Here is a 21,909-nt window from a genome sequence, read left to right as displayed (position 1 = left end):
ACCTGAAAACCTTGCGACTAACAGCCTGGAAAATACCTTGACTCCTCCTCGGGATAAGCTATCCAAGAGAGTGAAGGATATCATCATGGAAGCTCGCAGGCCTTCCACAAGAAAGGCATATTCAGCAAAATGGAAAAGATTTCACATTTGGAACACCACAAAGGGCCTAGATGCGACAGTGATGAACATGCCACATATCCTGGAATACTTGGCAGAAATGCTCCACAATGGCCTGTCTTACTCTTCCGTTAAACTTCATGCTTCAGCAATTTCAGCAGAGTACAATACTGATCCACCTGTTTTCTCTCATCCTCTCCTAAGACAGTTTCTAAGAGGAATTAAAAACATCAATCCTCCAAGGAAACCTCCAGTGCCTACTTGGGACCTTAACTTCGTGTTGGAAAAACTAACTCTGCCTCCCTTTGAACCAGCAGCATCTGCAGAACTACAGTTCCTGTCTTGGAAGACCGCCTTCCTTCTGGCCATAACATCAGCAAGAAGAGTATCTGAGTTACAGGCCCTCATGGCAGTACAGCCATTTCTTATTTTTCATCAGGACAGAGTCTCACTGAGAACCAATCATTCATTTATGCTAAAGGTGGTATCCAGGGTCTCATTAAATCAAGCTACTCACCTGCCTACCTTCTTTCCAAATCCACAAAACAAAGGGGAGAAACTTCTGCGCACCCTGGACATACACAGACAGTTGCGCTACTACTTGGACAGAACGAAAAGTTACAGAAAAACTGACCAGCTGTTGGTAGCATATGCTGCTGGTGCACAAGGAAAAGCAATTTCCAAACAGACATTTTTAAAATGGATAGGGAATTGAATTAGTTTCTGTTATTCCTTCCATGGAAAAACTGTGCCAGCTAACATTAGACCGCATTCCACCAGAGCCACAGCCACCTCCACAGCCTTCTTAAGAGGGGTGGCTACCAAGGACATTTTAGAAGCTGCTACATGGAGCTCCGTGCATACATTTTCCAAGCATTACAATTTACCTTTATATTCCAGATCCAGAGCAGGCTTTGCTACGGCAGTCCTGCAGGGCATTTTAGCTACACCATCCTTTACATAGATCCTCCACCCCCAGATTGGCTATGGTATTCTACCCATATGTGATGACTGCAGATGCATCGTTGAAGGACATAGTACAGTTTTGTACCTACCATAAATGTAGATGTCCGATAGGTATGCATCTGCAGTCAGGTTTACCCTCCCTCCTTCCTCTCTTTGGTATTTATTGGGTACTTTTCCCTCTCATAGCTAGTTGGGGTTATCTATTATGGTGTATTTGTTGTTGTGTGTGTGTATATATATATATATATATATATATATATATATATATATATATTTCTGTGCATGTTTGGAATTTATTGCATTTATCCAAATTTAGCCTTCCTTTGAGGGCACCTGGCATCTGGGGCAAGAAACACTGAGGAAGATGGCGTCGGCTGACGTTTTTATACCCCAGGCGTTCTGACGTCGGGGAAGGGGTGACGTCAACCGACGCCGGACCCAGACTTTGGAATCCGGCCGACCGAAGGGCTGCCTGAGGCAGGGCAACCCATATGTGATGACTGCAGATGCATACCTGTTGGACATCTACATTTATGGTAGGTACAAAACTGTACTTTATTTATCTTCTGTCTTATTTACTGTCTTAGTTAATATTTCTTAGCCTTTATCTACCCACCTTTCTTGTGCGAGTTTTTTTTTCCTGTGATTCCCTATACCGGTTGGTGTTTCTCTTCTACCATTGTTGGTAGTTCCTCCTCTCTCCTTTCCTAACTACCATTTGGTGATTATTCCTACCATTGTTGGTAGAATTTTTCCCCTTTTATTCTTTGAGTGTGTGGTGTACCTTTTTGACTGGGTTTCTGCCTTCCTTTCTTCCAGTATGGTAGAAAAGTCTAAGACTGCCACCAGATTTAAGCAGTGCCAAGAGTGCGGCAGAAAAATGCCTAACTCTGATGGGCATGATTCTTGGGTTTATTGTTTGGGTGCTCCTCATTTGAATTTAGAGTGCTTTGTCTGCCAGGACTTCAGTACTAGGGTCCGGGTAGAACATTGTAATAAACTCATACTTAAAGGGCTTCTTAAAGCCCCCGTTAAAGATGCTTTGTCCAAGACTGATAAGCCCCCTCAGGCCTCTGGTTCCAAAGCCAGTTGTTCGGTTTCGGTGCCGACGTCTCCATCTGCACCAACATCTAAAAAACATAAGTACCCATCTGTTGGTTCCTGTTTGTAACCAAAACAAAGATTCCAACACTTACAGAACGGACTAATTCCTCGGCACTTACTACTTTGGTGCCATCGACAACGGCTACAGCACCGGTGTTGGCACATCTTCCTTAGTTTCCACGTCAGTGCTGACATCTCCTGCTACTCCACAGGTTATACCTCCTACTTTGGTGCTGAAGACTGAAACTTTCTAAGCACCCAGGACAAGATATTCCCCATCAATTGACCTATTCCTGGGTCAACTTCATAAATCATTTATAGAAAGGCCAGAATCTCCCTCCAGACTGTCCGCTCACTCCTTCAGGTGTCTTTCTAAAGTAGACATAGTGAGGTTGGTGAACCAGCGTCTGGCAGCTAGGGGACTTCCTACTTCTTCTCAGCCCACCCCTCCCACCTGAAGCATGGGAGTATTCCCCCAGCATTCCAGCATATATCCTCCTCTGACCTCCCCGGAGGCATTAGAGTTGTCAACTCTGACCACACATGTTCTTATGGCCCCAGCACCGACAGCATCCTTGTCTTCAGTTCTGGGCATGGCTCTGACTCCCTAAGTACCTTGGAACTGACTGGTGCCTGGGATCGTGCCACCACCATCGGGTCTGGGGGTTTGAGTTGACTCCTCTTTTTTATTCAGAGTCGTCTTTACCTTTTCGAAGTACTGTGGCTTGGGGTCTTTCCTCACCTTCGGCTTTGGAGGTGGGTCTCTTGGGTCAGGGTGTGACCCTGTTTCTGAGTTTGTCTGTGTTCTAGGCTCCCATCCCTCCTTAGGGGGGCCTGACTTTCAGGCTATGGAGAAGGCTTTGGCCACCACAAGTTCTTGGGTGGCTGCTGTGTTACCAGAGTCTCATCCCATGTCCCCTGCTTACCCAGAACTTCCACCCACCTCTGTGCCAGGACAGCGAGCTTCAGTGATGCAAGAGATTCTGACTAAAGATCACCCTTCTTCCAAGTCCTCTTCAGATATTCCCACTGAAGAGTCCCTGTGGAAGAAGCTGTGTAAGAGGAAACACCTGGAGTCCCCTGATGAGTCAGTCACTGATGACACAGATTTTGATGATGGGGGAGGGTTCCCCCAGTCACCCCCCGGAAGATGTCTCCTTTGGAGACATTCTAGAGATCCTTAAACAAAGGGGTAACTGGAAGCCCAATATCCCTACCTCTGAGGAGTCTGTGTACTTGCAAGCCTTTGGAGCTCACCCATCTACTTCCTGGGTGACTCCTCCCACTGACGATCTCATTAAGTTGATTGCTCAGCAGGCTTTGAAGGCCCCTAATTCCATAGAACCAATTGCCCGGAGACCAGATAAAATACTGTCTGCTCCTGAGGACCACCAGCACTGGTTGAAAGGGTTAGCAGTAGATGCCATGGTGGTGGCGGCTGCGACTAAAAAGAACTAGCTGAGGAAAGTTCCTCTGTTCATCCCCCCTAACCAGGAGTCTAGGGCGATGGACAGATTTAGAAAGTGGGTTTATGCATCATAGACCTTCACCCTTAGGTCCTTGAATGTTATGGCACATTTCAGTAGGCTTCAGAGAGATTTGATCAGGGAGCTATATACCCTATCTGGAGCTATGTCTGAGGGGGGCCCAAGAAAAAAGTGGGCTCCCAGTTGGCTACCTTGGAGTCTATTTCGAATTCGTCCATGAGACTCATTGCACATGTAGCCGAAGGGGCGACCAGGTCAGCCGATTCAGGTGCTGCAGCTAGTTCGAGGACACGCTTGGATGTGCATGTATGAGTTTGCGCAGCCATTCAGGTCATCCTTCATCAATGCTCCTTTTGATGGCTCTTCCTTGTTCATCCGCAAAGTTAAAGAAGCTCTAGCCAGATGTGAGAAAGAGGGAAAGATCCTGTCTGCAGTGGGCAAACATTTTTGTGCTCTTCAACGATCCTATTCTAGGAATCAGAGGAGTGGGAAGATGTGATTCAAAAAGTCCCAGAGGCCTTTCCAGGACACACATGGTGGAGACTCCCCTTGGGGCAGAGGGGGGAGCTCTAATGGAAGACGCCATCCTAGAGGCAGGAGTGGCCCGCAGAATCAGGGTTCCAGAGATTTCTTCTCTGGCCAACCCTATCAGCAGTCCTGAAAGGAGGCATGATTGCTTACCTCTGGAAGCAGTCGGGAAGATTTTCTTTGCACCCAACAGTCTGGCGACAAATAACCACAGATGCCTGGGTGCTGAGAATTATTACCAGAGGTTACCTTATTCCCTTCACTCTTTATCCAAGAAATTGGACATGTTTTCCCTATGCTCCTTGCAATCAGAGGGACCAAGCAGCCTTAAAAATACAAAAGCTGCTAGAAAAAAGTCTTCCAAGAATTCCCACCAGACCAGATAGGATCCAGATTTTGCTCTGTCTTTTTTTAGTGCCAAAAAAGACAGGGGACTGGAGACCTATTCTGGATCTCGGCATTCTAAACAAATTTGTTCAACAGTCCAAATTCCGAATGGTCATGGTTCAGTCTATAATTCCCTTTCCAGAGGAAAATGATTGGATATGCTTGATAGACCTTCAAGATGCATATTACCACATAAAGATAGACAAATGCTGGACCGTTTCTCCACTTTTGGCTAGGAGCCAGTCACTTTCAGTTCAGAGTGCTGCCCTTTGGTCTCATCACAGCCCCCTGGGTGTTCACCAAGTGTATAGCAGCAGTAACAGCCCACTTGAGACAGCACAGATTCCGGGTGTTTATATATTTAGACAACTGGCTCATCACCGCTTCCACCAGACATCTGCTGCTTCAGACAACAGAATTCACCATACAGTTGTTCGTCGTACGAAATCTCAACTGACTCCCTCTCAGGATATGGAATTCTTATGAGCTCATTTAAATACCCTCTCATTTGTAGCCTTCCTCCCCTTCACAGATTACACAAGAGAAAAATCCCAAGTACATTCAATTCTATGCACAGACAAAGTACCAGCCTTACTGGTGCTTCAGGCGTTGGGGTCCATGGCATCAGCGGTCACTCTGGTCTCGCTAGTGAGATTCCACATGAGGTTAATTCAATGGCTTCTTGCGAATCAATGGTCTATACTATCCCATCCAATGAACTACCCCGTTTTTATCACCAGTTGCTCCAAAAAGGACCTTTCCTGGTGGATGAAATCCGAAGAAATTCTTTTGGGCCGCCCCTTTGTCCCTCCTCAACCCAAGGCCATAGTGACCATGGGTGCCTCCCAGATGGGGTGGGAGGGGTATTATCTAGGAATGTCAGTCCAAGGCATTTGGTCCTTGATAGAGGCCAGTCTAGATATCAGTGTGCTGGAGTTGAGGGCAGTGGTATTAGCATTGCAAGTATTTCAGTCTGTCATCCCTAAACGAAAGTTTGCAGTCCAATCAGACAACATGTCTGTAGTCTGGTACATCAACAAAAGCAAGGGGGAACCAACTCCCACTCCCTGTCTCCAGAAGCCCTCAAGAGTGTGGCAATGGGCCATTGCCGCTAACAGCTTTCTGATAGCAACGCACATCCCAGGGAGTTCAAACGTGATAGCTGACAAACTAAGCAGATGCATTCTACTGCCTCACGAGTGGTCTCTCAATCCCAATATAGTGAAGAGGATCTTTCATTGTTGGGGCCAACCTTGCTACGACCTTTTTGCATCACCCCAAAACAATAATTGCAGAAGCTACTTTGCCCTAATCCCCCGTCAGGGGGAGTCCCCGAGCGACACTGTTCTCCTCGATTGGCCCCTGGGTCTCCTCTATGCCTTCCCTCTGATTCCACTTTTTGTCAAGAAAGCAGCCAGTTTGAGAAGCAAAGTGGTCTCATTGCACCCTATTGGCCTCGACCAAATTTCCCTTCCTATGGCCTCATCTAGTTCACCGTCCATGGATTCTGGACCCGGTTCCAGACCTACTGTCTCACCCTTGGGGACTGGTGCATCCCATTCTCCAAAGTCTCAGGCTAACTGCTTGGTTTGCCAGGCGTAATGATATACTATACATAGTTTATGCAAAATAATTTTGCTGACATCGCATAAACCATCCACTAGGAAGCTGTACCTTAGTAAATGGAAGAGATTTTCAATCTGAGCTTCTGATAATGGCCTCTACTCTTTTTTTTTGTTTTCTGTGGAAAAAGTTTGAGAGTTTCTGGCCATCCTTTTTGCTAAAGAAGCTTCCACCTACACAGTTGGTCATTCTAGCTGCCATCTCTAATTTCCATAATGGCTTCGGAGATCTCCCTTTAATTTCACATAGACTATGTAAGGTCTTCCCCAAGGGAACTGTACGATTAAAGCCTCCATTTAAAGGTCCTCAACCCTCATGGGACCTGACTGTGGTTCTGCAATCACTGGTACTTACCCCCTTTGAACCAGTGGTGACATGTGGGGTCTATATTAGAACACCGAAGTTTCAAAACTTCGAGTGTTCTAATATCGAACCCTATTCAACGAAAGTTGAAAACATCGAACATACGGAACAGCAAATTTTTTCCTAGGGAAAAAATTTGCTGTTCCAAAACACATACACACAACACAAGCACACCAAACAAACCGCAGTCCACACACATACACCTAAACTCTTACACCTAACCCTACGCTAAACTATACATACACAACTAACTATCCACTTACCTTAACCCAAACCCTAACCCTAAGGTCCGTCACTATCGCACAGTCACCTCACCGCACCCTAACCCTAACTCACCTACCCTGCCCTAACCCTCATGTCTACATAATCGCACACTTATGTGACCCGCACCCTAACCCTAACTCACCTAACCCTCACTTCCACACAATCGCACACTTACCTGAACCCGACCCGTAACTGTCCACCGCATCGCTGAAAATACCGAAGCAACAGAAACGGGCAACCAAATTCTTTCCATAAGAAAAAATTCAGTTTTCTGTTTCTTCAATATTTTCAGGTCGATATTAGAACACTCAAAGTTTTGAAACTTCGGTGTTCACTTCTCCACATAGCTATAACCTCTGCAAGAAGAATGTCTGAATTGCAAGCCTTGTGTTCAAAACCACCTTACTTAATTTTCCATAAGGATAGAGTTACACTCAGTACCAATCCTTCCTTTCTTCTGAAGATGGTCTCATAGTCCAAAATTAATCAAGCCATAGACTTGTCTGTTTTCTTTCCCAATTTTTCCAACAAAGGGGAATATTGCCTACACTTGTTGGATGGTCACAGACAATTACGTTTCTACCTCAGCAGAACTAAAGAATTTAGGAAATCAAAAGAGTTATTTGTATCCTTTTCTGGCACAACTTTGGGAAAATCTGTTTCTAAGATTACTTTGTCAAAATGGTTGAGAGATTGTATTACTTACATTTATAAAAGAAAGCATCTCGAGTTACCCCTTCCAGTGAAGGCACATTCCACCAGATCGATGGCCATACTTAGCTGTATACCATTCTAAGTCTTCAATGAGTAAAATATGCACAGCAGCAATGTGGGCTACTCCACATACTTTTATTACTCATTGCAAACTGGATTTGTTCTTCAGGGGAGAACCTCCTTTGGTTCTGTGGTCCTTAGGAATATCCTTCCATAGGGCCACCCAGGATGTAAAGTAGCTTGGGACTCTGTTCCAACTGTGAAGAATAGATAAAGATTGACATCATCAGATAAAGAAGTTATGTTCTTACCATAATGTACCATCTGTGTTGTCGATCTTTACCTATTCTTGGCATTCCACCCTCCTTTCCCCTTCTCTAGGTTCCTGGAGGAGTGAACCTTTGTCCTAGGTGTCTTATTAGGACGCACCTTGGACAGGGATTCTTCCTTTAGTTTAGTTACCTTCTATTTTTCTGTAAGTCTACAAACTCGATATGAGGTGATGTAGAGAAGGGGCATTGTGGGTAGACTCTTAGAACGAGTTTTTGGCTAGCGCGAGCTGTATATAGTTCGAACCAGTTCCGAGGATTGGAACCGTAACCCAGCTGTCAAGAATAGAGTACGATATACAACACAGCTGGAACGTTATGGTAAAAACATGACTTCTTTTTTTCTGGGGATCAAAGACACAAAATGTCAGAGTTTACTCATCATTCTCTTTCGGCTTTTCCCGTTAGGGGTCGCCACAGCGGATCATCTCTTTCCATTTCTTCCTATCCTCTGCATCTTGCTCTGTCACACCAACCGCCTGCATGTCCTCTCTCACCACATCCATAAACCTTATCTTAGGCCTTCCTCTATTCCTCTTACCTGGCAGCTCCATCCTTAGCATCTTTTCCCAATATACCCATCATCCCTCCTCAGCACATGTCCAAACCAACGCAATCTCGTCTCTCTTGCTTTGTCTCCAAACTGTCCAACATGAGCTGACCCTCTAATATACCGATTCCTAATCCTGTCCATCCTAGTCACACCGATTGCAAATCTTAACATCTTTAACTCTGCCACATCCAGCTCTGACTCCTGCCTTTTTGTCAATGCCACTGTCTCCAACCCATATAACATAGCTGGTCTCACTACACTCTTGTAGACCTTCCCTTTCACTCTTACGGATACCCGTCTGTCACAAATCACTCCTGACACTCTTCTCCACCCATTCCACCCTGCCTGTACTCTCTTCTTCACCTCTCTTCCACATTCACCATTACTCTGAACTGTTGATCCCAAGTACTTAAACTCGTCCACCTTTACCAACTCTACTCCCTGCATCCTCACCATTCCTCTACCCTCCCTCTCATTTACACACATATATTCTGTCTTAGCCCTGCTGACCCTCATTCCTCTGCTCTCTAGAGCATATCTCCACCTCTCCAGAGTCTCCTCAACCTGATTCCTACTCTCACTACAGATCACAATGTCATCTGCAAACATCATAGTCCACGGGCCTCCTGTCTGATCTCATCTGTCAACCTGTCCATCACCACTGCAAATAAGAAAGGACTCAGAGCTGATCCTTGATGTAATCCCACCTCCACCTTAAACGGATCTGTCACTCCCACTGCAGTCCTCACCACTGTCACACTACCCTCGTACATATCCTGTACCACTCTTACGTACTTCTCTGCCACTCCCGACTTCCTCATACAATACCACAACTCTTCTCTAGGCACCCTGTCATATGCTTTCTCCAAGTCTACAAAGACACAATGCAACTCCTTCTGACCTTCTCTGTATTTCTCCATCAACACTCTCAGAGCAAACATTGCATCTGTAGTGCTCTTTCCTGGCATGAAACCATACTGCTGATCACTAATCATCACCTCCCTTCTTAACCTTGCTTCCACTACTCTTTCCCATAACTTCAAGCTGTGACTAATCAGTTTTATCCCTCTGTAGTTACTGCAGCTCTGCACATCACCCTTATTCTTAAAGATAGGTACCAAAACACTTTTCTCCACTCCTCAGGCATCCTCTGACTTTCCAAAATTTCATTAAACAATCTAGTTAGAAATTCCACTGCCATTTCTCCTAAGCACCTCCATGCTTCCATTGGTATGTCATCTGGGCCAACAGCCTTTCCATTCTTCATCCTCTTCATAGCTGCCCTTACTTCCTCCTTGCTAATCTGTTTCACTTCCTGATTCACTATCCCCACATCATCCAACCTTCTCTCTCTCATTCTCTTCATTCATCAGCCTCTCAAAATACTCTTTCCATCTACTCAACACACTCTCCTCTCTTGTGAGTACCTTTCCCTCACTATCCTTTATCACCCTTACATGCTGCACATCTTTCCCAGCTCTGTCCCTCTGTCTAGCTAATCGGTACAGGTCCTTTTCTCCCTCTTTAGTGTCCAATCTCTCGTACAACTCTCCATATGCCCTATCCTTAGCTTTTGCCACCTCTCTCTTTGCCATGCCTCATCTCCTTATACTCATGTCTACTTTCTTCATCTCTTTGACAATCCCACTTCTTCTTCGCCAGCCTCTTCCTCTGTATACTCTCCTGTACTTCCTCATTCCACCACCAGGTCTCCTTGTCCTCCTTCCTCTGTCCAGATGTCACACCAAGCACCTTTCTAGCAGTCACCCTTACTAGTTCTGCTGTAGTTACCCAGCTATTCGGTAACTCTCCACTGCCTCCCAGTGCCTGTCTTAACTCTTCCCTAAACTCCACTTCACAATCACCCTTTTTTAACTTCCACCATTTAATCCTTGGCACAGCTTTCACATTCCTCCTCCTCTTCTTGATCACCAACGTCATTCTACATACCACTAATCTATGCTGCTTAACTACACTTTCAAATGTCAAATGTCAGAGTTTACTAAAAGTAATAATTGCATTGTGTGTGAAAAACAAATTCCACTGCTTTTATTTGGAGATGGAGCACAATCATTTCTTGTCCCCATTTTACCTTGTTCAATAAGAAGACCATTAAGTGGAAAGCTAAATGTCATCCAGGATTGTCTTCAGCATAAAAAAGTTGGATGCTTTTTCCAGGAGTGTCATAGCATCAGCCAGGTCTTCATGGATGCCCTGCTTATAAAAGCACAAGGTTACTCAGAAACACTGTTGAGAGAGGGAATACCAGGAGACTAGAGATTTTTATTCAGTCTTAGGGCTTCCTAGCCCTGAGAGCATGCAATATGGTGAGGCACTTTTGCAGCCTCTTATTGGGATGGTGTCCTTTGAGACATGTCTGTAGTTCTGGGTACCTATGTGAAAGCTGTATATTCACTGGAGTATCATTTTACTGCTAAATAGTATTCTGTGGTGATCGATGCTGTGGACTGTAAAGCTGTTGAGGAAGGCATTTTGATGTAGGACAGTGTTTTGTAAGATATATGCCATAAGAGCTTGTCTTAGAGCCTGTTGCTGTCAAGAAAGTTTTTAAAATTTATTTATTTTTTTTTATTTTTAGTATCTATAGGAAGGCATGCTTGCCTCATGTAACTGATCATCATTATTTTCTTTTGTGAAGAGACTGGATGTTTACAACTTTGTTTAAAATGTGCAGGTGCAAAAACACTGATGTTTCCCTTTTTCCCCTCTAGGGAAGCACTACGGGGTGTACAGCTGTGAAGGTTGCAAGGGCTTCTTCAAACGAACCATCAGAAAAGATCTGACCTACACTTGTCGAGACAACAAAGACTGCACTGTGGACAAACGCCAGCGTAACCGTTGCCAGTACTGTCGCTATCAGAAGTGTCTGGCAATGGGCATGAAAAGAGAAGGTAAGAAAGGGCTGATCATGTGACCAGAGAATATCTTGTGGTAAATGTTTTCATGGAATTCTGTGAAGAATAAGTGAGTGTAGGTTATTTCCTGAATGCATATATTAGAAGCATATAGTAAAGCACTTGTATGTGAGTATGAGTGGGTAAATGGAAAGGACAGCAAAACCAGGCTGCATTGTCTTTGTTGTCACTTTACCTCCAGTTTTTCTTCAGATTTGTAGAGAATGCAGATTTCATCCCAAACCACCTTGAAACACTGTACTGTCTTAAGTCTGTCATTTGAAACATTACATTCAAAGGGGTTGTTGCTTATTTTTGTGAAGCTTAATTTGGCTGTATATGTGAACCCTTTCCCCACCCACTTAGGACCACCTGCAGTGAGCCCAAAATTGTACTCCATATTATTCTGTATGTGGCAGCCTTAATGTACTTGATGACATGTCCGGATTATAAAGGTTGGTTTGCTATAAAGCGAGCCAATCAAAAAATAGTGACTTTTGCTTTTCATTGTGCCTTTTTCGTCTTTTTGGGGGATGGTGCTAGTTTGCCACACAGCCTCTTGCTTCACTGGGCTTAGTATAATTATGCTAATTCCTAGATCACTGTATACTTGAGTCGTGGTAAAATCCTGAACTCTGCAACCTGTCTCAGCAAATTGGTGCCTTGGCACAAAGTGCCATTCTTAGAGAACTTGTTAGTTCCACAGATGGCGTACCACTCTGTGTCTGATGCGTTGTTTGTTTCTCTGCAGATGTGATATCATTGTTGACTGGTTTGATTTCCTTCCATATCACTGCTGCAGTATTCTTTACTAAAGGAATTTCCTGCCATGAGTAGCCCGTTGTTCAGTCAATGTAACCCTTAGGATTTTATAGGTGTTGTACATCACACTTTTGCTCCTTGCTCAAGGTGTAAGGCATAAAGGTGACATACAGACTTACATACCTCAGAACTTCTGTGCCACCAGTCTGAACACCAGCATTGTTCATTGGTCTGAATGCTCCTTCTGTGCTGGTTCTGTGCCGTTTTTCAGGTAAGTGTCCTGTTGGGATTTTTTTCTGATTTTTTCTTACTTTAAGTTTTGTGAGGTTACATATCATCCAGAAAGGGAAAGAGTCAGTGTGGGAGGTGGATTCCTCACAAGGATGGGCAAGAGCAGTGTCTCTTCTGTTTGGGTGCTTCTTACGACCATACAAAGTATTCTATATGCCCATACCTTTACTAGACATTACAAATTGGATGTTTTCACAGCAAGAACTGGTGTCGCCAGTGCTATCCTGCATGGGTTTCTTGAAGGCTCTTCTGGGCCTTCCTCCTCCCACATTTCCTCTTTAGGTTTTGTACTCTGTTTAGTAAAGAATACGGCAACAGTGATATGGAAGGACATAGTACAGTTGTGTAAAATCTTACCATAACACTAGATGTCCTTTTCATTGTTGGAGTTCACTCCCTCCTGTTCTACTTTTTTCTCCTTCTGGGTACACATGTTCCTCCTGCTTCCTAGGATTGTTGTTCCTCCTGGCGCTGTTCAGTTCTGAGGTAGTACATGTGTACGTCACCTTTATGCCCTACATCTTGAGTGGAGAGCATATGTGTTAACGTACAGCAACTATAAAATCCTAAGGCTTTGGTATACTGGCTGGGCAATGGGCTACTCCTAGAATCCCTTTAGTAAACAATATCGCAACAGTGAAGAGAAGGACACATCTAGTGTTATGGTAAGCTTTGACACAACTGTACTTTCCTCCTTGATGTACTTCACAGGTATCTATGCTAGGTTTGTGGGATCTGCTGTTCTTCTCTTGGGATCCTTTAGCATAACAGGATCTGAATTCAGAGCAGTTCTACAGTTGGTAGCTTCTAAAATTTTGTCTTCTAATATTCCCACCACAGTGGATGTCTATACCCACAGTTTGTGGGCACATACACCTGTGGCCAGTACATTGTGCTACTGATCCTGTCATCCATGATGTTCATCGTGTTTCACTGTTGCAGTCAGTACACTTGGGTTATCCTGCTGGCAGGCTACCTGCAGTCGGCCTGAATTCCAAAATCCTGGTCTGGCATCGGTTGCTGTCGCCTCATCCCTGACGTCAGTGCGCCAGGGGTATATAAGATGCAGCCGACGTCATTTTCTTCAGTCTTTCTTGCCACGCGGTGCTCGAAGAAAAAGCAGTTCGCAAGTGCCGGTCGGCCGACTCCTGAGATTTTCAAATTTGAATTTCAGATCCGAAGTCTTCAATAAAGCTAAGTACCCCATTGGGGAAACCTTTTTCTTGCTCCAGACTGATGTCAGTAAAAATTAATAATTGTATTTCTTGTGGGAAGCAAATGCCTCATAAGGATTTCCATTCTTACTGTATTCCTTGCCCTAGGCCCTGACCACGACGTTGCTAGTTGTTGGTTTTGTGCTAGATTTAACCAACGCACTATTAAGCGTCGGTACAATTTTGCATTTCGTTACTTTGGCCGAAGGTTTAACTATGTAATTCCGTTGGAACAGCCGACGACCGGAGTTCATAAAAAGCGCAAGGAAAAAGAAAAGGACAGGCATCCGAGGTCCAAAACTGATGACGAAGCTTCTTCTAGGCCAGTTGCCGGTTCGCCAGTTCTCAGTGAGGCGCTTTCGCAGCCCCTGACACCCGCTACCTCAGAGCCACAGGCCACCTCCGACTCACACGTGGAGACAACTAGGCCTCTGGAAACTCAAGGTATTGGGCCTACAGAATCTAATCCCTCAGATGGGTCCAGAGCCGCTGAGCAGGCATCGGCTTCTGAGGGTGTTTTCAGACCTACACAGCTTTCCATCAAGCCAACTTCAGCATCCAAGACAAAGTCTAAAACACATTTAAAGACAAAGAAACAAGTACAGCATTCTCCTGCACAGTCATCCATGCCTAAGAAAAAGATGCTTAAAATGGCCGAAGACCTAATTACTTTGATCGGGGGTTCCCATCCCCCTCCTGATAAAAGGCCTAGGCAAGACACTGACTATGATTCCTCTTATCAGGTTTCCATTTAATCTGATTCCTCTTCAGAACAGGGATACTCTCTTCCTCCCTATGAGGACTCTGATGCTGAAGAATCTATCCCTTCAGCCTCTCCTCCTGAGGACTATTCTTTTGGGGAAACCCTGCACACCATGAGGGAACACTTCCACTGGGAGAGCAAAGATTATTCAGAATCCAAGAAAAGGTTCAGAGATTTTTTTATTGCCTCAACATAGACCTCTTGCTATTCCACCTGTACTGGACATTGTAGATGATGTATTTTCAGAGTCCAGCCTGTCCCCTGATTCTTTACCCCCTGCACCAGTTAAGCCAGATAGGTACTACAGGGTTCCAGATTCACATACATTTATCAATAAAAACCCTGCTGCTGACCCAGAAATTATATCTCAGGGTCCCAAAGGGGTCAAGGCTTCCACTACAAAAAACCCTGTTCTCTATGACAGGGATTCTAGAGCACTGGACAGATGGGGAAAAAAATTTACACCTCTGCTACTTTAGCTGTAAGGGCTTTAAATTGCCAGTTTCATATGCTTAAAATCAGCAATACCTAATGTCTCTGCTTAAACAGAAAATGCTGGCAAACTCTGAATGTCCTGAAAACAAAGAAATGCAGGATTTATTGCATGCAGCTGAACAAGTGGGAAAGCATACTTTGCAATGTGGTTTTGATTCACTGGAGGCCTCTTGCAGGGCCGCAGTTACAGGCTCTGTCATTCGAAGGCATGCTTGGTTAAAGTAACAGACTCTGCCTGGTCATGTTAAAGCAAAATTATTGGATGCTCCAATACAGCATGATACTTTGTTTTGGTGTTAAAGAAAATGGAGGATAAAGCGAAATCTGTGCAGTCTGTAAAGGATTTCTTGCAGGTTCAACCACCCAGATTTAGCAGGAACTGGCCTTCTAAAAATTGGTCCTTTCCTGTGTCAGTCAGGCCACAAAGAGGCAGATACAGACACCCTAGTGTCAGATCTTAGCCCCAAGGCTCATACAGACCTAAACAATGAGGTGCTTCTGCCTCCAAAAGCGGAGAAGACAAATCACAACCATATAGAAAACAGTCACAGTGACTTCCCACTGCCAATGCCAAGCACTTTTTTTTTTCTTTTGGCAGCACCCTTAGGGGGAAAGGTAGCACTTTTCTCACAAAATTGGCACATGATCACCCAAGACAAATATGTACTGAATATTGTTTCTCAGGGCTACAGGTTCCACTTTCACACCCTTCCAAAAGCAAAAGGTATGCCAGACCTGCCACACAATCAATGGGCAGAGGCACAAAACCAAATTTCATCTCTCATGGACATGAGGGCTATTCAGCGAGTACCACAGCAAGAACGGGGACAAGGATTTTACTCAAGGCTTTTCTTGGTACCCAGAAAGGACAAAGCGTGGAGACCAATACTGGACCTGTCTATTCTAAATACTTTTCTGGACATTCCAAAATTCAAAATGCTGACACTGCAGCAACTTCTGCCCATGCTGGGCAAGAAGGCTTGGCTCGTAACTTTGGACCTCAAAGAGGCATACCTGCATGTCTCAGTCAGACAATCTTGCAGAAGATACCTCAGATTCATAGCTGGCTCAATGCACTACCAATTCTCTGCACTGCCCTTTGGCTTATCTACTGCGCCCAGGGTCTTCACAAAATGCTTGGCACCAGTAATTGCATTTTGCAGACAAAGAGGAATTCAAACATATTACTACTTGGACGACTGCCTTATTCAAGCAGAGAGCAATGACATTCTACTAAAGCATCTGCCATTTGTAAAAAGATTACTAATTTCCCTAGGGTACACAGTGAACAAAAAGAAATCAAAACTAGTACCCTCTCAAGAGATAATATTCCTGTGTGCAAGCTTAAATACAACTGCCCAGATGGCTTCTCTCACACCAGACAAGCAAAGGCAACTGACTTCTTACTTCAAAATGTTTGCAACAAAGACCCAGTTCTCTGCAAGAAAAATTCTGCAGGCTTTGGGCTTCATGGCATCCTGCATTCTGCTAATTCCATATGCAAGACTGCATGTGAGGAAGCTACAATGGTACCTAAAAAGTGTTTGGACTCAACATTGCCACAGCCTGGGAACATAATCACCCTCATTCCCTGCCTGCAACAGGAGTTTCGATGGGGGGCACTGGCCTGCCACCACAACAAGGGACAGCCATTCATTTTACCCACAGCCAGGCAGACTCTAACAGATGCATCGGATTATTCCTGGGGGCACACATGGCAGGAAAATGTATTCACGGCACGTGGCCCGCAAGCCAAATGCATCTACATATCAATCAGAAAGAGATGCTAGCTGTACAGAATGCCCTGACAGCCTTCAAGGATCTACTCCATCCAGGATAACTACTGCTAAGGATGGACAATACTACAGTCATGTGGTACATAAACAAGCAAGGGGGCACACATTCCTACCCCCTCTGCAGGCAAGCCATGACTTTGTGGAACACAGCATTGGCCAATCAAGTGCATCTGCAAGCACAATTCCTGCCAGGAAAGACAAATACTCTGGCAGACGAACTAAGCAGAAACCTCATGGACCCTCACGAGTGGAAACTAGATCCACAAGTCTTCAGTATGATAACAAGGAAATGGGGATGCCCAGACATAGATCTATTTGCCTCCCCTCACAACTGCCAACTACAGAGATTCTGCACAAGGACTTATCACACACAAGCATAGAAGGTGGATGCTCTTTCATTCAGCTGGGAAACCCTGACAGTATATGCCTTTTCTCCACTGCCTATCCTCCCCAAGGTACTCCTAAGGGTCAGACAAGAGAAACCAAAAATTATTCTGATTGCCCCAGACTGGCCACGCCAGCACTGGTACCCAATCCTGAAGAGCTTGTCTCAAGGCCCAGCCTGGACTTTACCTCAAATTCCTCATCTTCTGTCCCAACAAAACAATCAGATCCTGCACAGCCAACTCAGAACCTAAAATCTGGCTGCATGGCGAATAATATAACCACTCTGAACACATCTCTCTCTAAAGCAGTTATGGATGTTATTTTGGAAGCCAGGAGGCCCAGCACCAGAAAATCTTTTGCCGAAAAATGGAAGAGATTCTGTGCTTGGAATCAGGCACAAGGAATTGACCCGCTTGTTCCAAATATTCCTCAGATTTCACAATACCTAACTGAGATGCTGGATAAAGGCCTATCCTTCTCATCAATTAAGATCCAAGCCTCTGCCTTTTCAGCTCATTACAATACTGAACCACCTATTTTTTTCAAATCCACTGCTAAGGCAGTACCTCAGAGGGGCCAAAAACATAAGACCCCCAAGGAGAGCACCGATACCTACATGGGACCTCAATTTTGTCTTGGAAAAGCTCACACTGCCTCCTTTTGAGCCAGCCAATACAGCCGAGATAAAATTCTTATCATGAAAAACAGCTCTGCTCCTAGCAATAGCTTCAGCAAGAAGAATCTCAGAGTTACAGGCAGTGGAACCTTTTATCATTTTCCATCCGGATAGGGTTTCTCTAAGGACAAACCCAACATGTATGCCAAAGGTGGTATCCAGTGTGGCTCTTAATCAAGCCATTCATTTGCCTACTTTTTATCCAAATCTCCAGAATAAAGGGGAGAGACTTCTGCATTCTTTGCATTTGCTATTTCAAAATGGATAGGACACTGCATTCGTTTCTGCTATGCACAACATGGCATATCAGTGCCTAAGGGTATTAGGCCACATTCTACCAGGGCAGCAGCCACATCAGCAGCTTTTCTCAGAGGAGTACCAACCAAGGACATTTTGGAGGCTGTAACATGGAGTTCAGTGCACACTTTTACCAAGCACTACCACTTACCTCTTTACTCTAAATCCAGAGCAGGCTTTGCCACTGCAGTTCTGCAGGGCCTCATAGCCACTCCTAATTCTGTTTAGATCCAGCCGCCCAACCTCAGCTTTGGGATTCAACCCAAGTGTAATGACTGCAACAGTGAAACACGACGAACATAGTACAGTTGTGTACCTGCCATAAATGTAGATGTTAGAGTGTATTCACTGTTGCAGATCAAATTACCCACCCACCATCCCCCTTTCTTTGCTGGGACTTATCTGTACTTCTCTATTTTATACAACCTATGTGGTGTATTTGCTTGTAGATGAAGGTATTGTTTATTTTAGTGCATGCTTTTTATAAGCAGTGTTTTTAGCCTACCCTTTTGGGGGCACCTGACATCTGGGGCAAGAAAAGCTGAAGAAAATGGCGTCGGCTGCATCTTATATACCCCTGGCGCACTGACGTCAGGGATGAGGCGACAGCAACTGATGCCGGACCAGGACTTTGGAATTCAGGCCGACTGCGGGTAGCCTTCCAGCAGGATAACCCAAGTGTAATGACTGCAACAGTGAATACACTCTACCATCTACATTTATGGTAGGTACACAACTGTACTTTCTGCTCCATTTTACACTCTGCCAGTTTGTCATTACAGCCCCGCAGGTCTTGCTCATTTTTATCTGCATTATCCAGCTTTCATCCTTTCCTGTCTAGTACATCCTTTCAGATTCCTTTGCAAGGCTCATACTCATGGAAGGTATACCCCCCAGCTTGTTTTGAGGTTCTTTTAGTTGGATTAAAATGTATGTACTTTGTTAAAGTCATCAGTTCTTGATGCTCACACTCTTCACTTGTTGCTCAGTCAATGCCTAAAATGTATAAGCCATCTAAGTACGTTTTTTATGACCACTACATTGTATCTGTTTTTTTTTTTTTTTTTTACTGCAGTAGAATATGCTAAGAGGCCTAGGGCTGAGCTTGATTATGAATCTTCTGATCAGGATTCTGTTTCTTCTGACGACCTGGATTTTGTCCTTACCTACTTATGAGGATTCTGATGCAGAGGACTGTATTCCCTCTGCTTCCCCCTCTTGAGGATTTTTCTTTTGGGGGAAACCTTACATACTCTTAAGGGAGCATTTTCACTGGGAAAGCCAGGAATTTTCTGATTGAAAAAAGAGGCTTGGGGATTTCCTTCTCCTACCTCAGCATAGGTCTTTAGCTATTCCTCCTGTACTAGACATTGTTGATGATGTTTTCTGGGAATCCAGTTTGGCCCCTGATTCCCTGCCTCCTGCTGCCAATAAACCTGACAGATACTACAGAGTCCCTGAGTCCCACAAGTTCCTTTTCAAAAATCCTATTGCAGATCCAGAGACCATTTCACAGGGGCCCAAGGCCATTAAGGCTTCTATTGCTAAAAGTCCTACCCCTTCTTATAGAGACTCCAGGGCGCTGGATAGATGGGGTAAAAAGGTTTACACATCAGCAACCTTGGCCATTAGAGCTTTAAACTGCCAATTTCATATGTTAAAATATCAGCAACATGTTATTGGACTGCTTAAACAGAAAATGATGTTGATTCCTGACTGTGTGGAAAATAAAGACTTAAAGGATTTAATGCATTCTGCTGAACAAGTTGGAAAACATACTTTGCAATGTGGTTTTGATTCATTAGAGGCCTCTTGCAGGGCTGCTGTTACTGTGTCTGTGCTTAGAAGGCATGCTTGGCTTAAGGAGCAATCTTTGCCTGATCATGTTAAAGCTAAATTGTTGGCTACTCCTTTAAATCAGGACCACCTGTTTGGCAACAAGGCTGAAGAAGTTCTTAGAAAGATGGAAGATAAAGCTAAATCTATGCAAACTGTTAAAGATTTTTTTACAAGTTCAGACTCCTAGATTTAGTAGGCACTGGCCTTCTAAGAATTGGTCCTTTCCAGCCCCTTCCAGGTCTTCTCAAGCCAAACCCAGACACAGCAAAAAACCCAGGTTTCAGTCCCAGGGGACACTCAGAACTAAGCAGTGGGGGGGGGTCTCCACTTCCAAGTCTGGGAATAATAAGACTCCCCCCATATGGTAAACACTCTCAATGACTTCCTTTTAAAATTTCCAAGCACTTTATCTTCTGACTGCCCCTTTGGGGTGAAAGATTGCTCTTCATGCAAAGAACTGTGAAATCATTACCCAGGACGAATGTGTTTTAAGTATAGTGTCCCAGGGATACAGATTTCACTTCCACACGTTGCCAATGCCAAATGGGTGGCCGGACCTACCCCCAAATGGGGGCTACTTATCTGGTACCAGAAGAGGAAAAGGGACAAGGTTTCTACTCAAGACTTTTCCTGGTACCCAGAAAAGACAAATCATGGCGTCCTATCCTGGACCTGTCTACTTTAAACACCTTTCTGGAGATTCCAAAATTCAAGATGCTGACTCTTCACCAATTACTTCCTGTTCTAGGCAAAGGCGCCTGGTTGGCAACACTAGATTTAAAAGAAGCATACCTGCAGATCCCAATCAGGGAATCTTGCAGACGATACCTACACTTCAAAGCAGGCTACACGCACTATCAGTTCTGTGCACTACCCTTTGGCTTATCTACTGCACCGAGGGTATTCACAAAGTACCTAGCTCCAGTTATTGCATTTTGCAGGCAAAGAAGTATTCAAATATACCCATATATGGACGATTGTCTAATTCAGCCAGAAAGCCAGGACATACTTTTGAATCATCTGGCCTTTGTAAAAAGGGTACTAACTTGTCTGGGGTACACCATAAATGAAAAGAAATCACAACTGGTACCCTGTCAACAAATTACATTCCTGGGAGCAAGCTTGAATACAACTTCCCAGATGGTTTACCTCACACCAGAAAAGCAAATTAATTTGACAACCAACTTCAAACAAGTGGCCACAAAGACCCTGCTTATCTGCAAGACAAATACTGCAAGCCTTGGGATTCATGGCCTCCTGCATTCTTCTAATTCCATATGCAAGACTGCATATGAGGAAACTTCAGTGGTACTTAAAAAGTTTATGGAGTCAACATTCTCACAGCCTAGAAACAATGATTCCTATCATAACTTGCCTACGCCTAGAGTTCCTTTGGTGGGCAGAGGCCCGCCACCAAAACAAGGGACTACTTTTCACACCGCCCCCTGCCGCCCAAACCCTAACAACAGATGCATCAGACTATTCATGGGGGGGCTCACCTGGTAGGGAAGTGCATTCAGGGCAAATGGAACCCAAGGCAAATGCATCTGCATATCAATCAGAAAGAAATGTTAGCTGTACAGAATGCTCTGACAGCCTTCAAGGAGTACATTCTTCCAGGACAACTTATGGTAAAGACGGGACAACACCACAGTTATGTGGTACATAAACAAGCAGGGGGGTACACATTCTTACCCCCCTCTGCAGACTAGCCATGGCATTGTGGAACACAGCCTTGCGCTACCAAGTGCACCTACAAGCTCAGTTCCTGCCAGGAAAATTAAATACAATGGCATACGCACTAAGCAGAAACCTCATGGACCCACACAAATGGAAACTGGAACAAAGGATTTTCAACATGTTGACAAGCAAATGGGGGAGCCCAGATATAGACCTGTTTGCCAAATTTTGCACAAGGACTCCCCACAACCAAGTCTGGAAAGTGGATGCTGTGTACTTCAGCTGGAAAAACCCATCAGTCTATGCCTTCCCCCTGCTGCCTCTGCTCTCCAAAGTACTACTAAAAGTCAAACAGGACA

General features: G+C 44.5%; 1 protein-coding gene across 6 annotated transcripts in view; it reads left to right on the top strand.

The window, feature by feature from the left end:
• Positions 1 to 21,909, top strand: part of RXRB (retinoid X receptor beta) — a 1,081,557-nt gene that overhangs the window by 450,496 nt on the left and 609,152 nt on the right. For all 6 annotated transcript variants that reach the window (XM_044083573.1, XM_044083570.1, XM_044083567.1 and 3 more), the window contains one exon: positions 11,168 to 11,347. In XM_044083573.1, the coding sequence (XP_043939508.1) occupies positions 11,168 to 11,347 (180 nt within the window). The remainder of the gene's footprint in view (positions 1 to 11,167; positions 11,348 to 21,909) is intronic.

The sequence above is a fragment of the Protopterus annectens genome, chromosome 9.part0 (genome assembly GCF_019279795.1).
Source record: "Protopterus annectens isolate FY-2018-M chromosome 9.part0, PAN1.0, whole genome shotgun sequence".
In the NCBI taxonomy this organism is placed as follows: domain Eukaryota; kingdom Metazoa; phylum Chordata; order Ceratodontiformes; family Protopteridae; genus Protopterus; species Protopterus annectens.
This window is presented reverse-complemented; position numbering and strand designations above follow the sequence as displayed.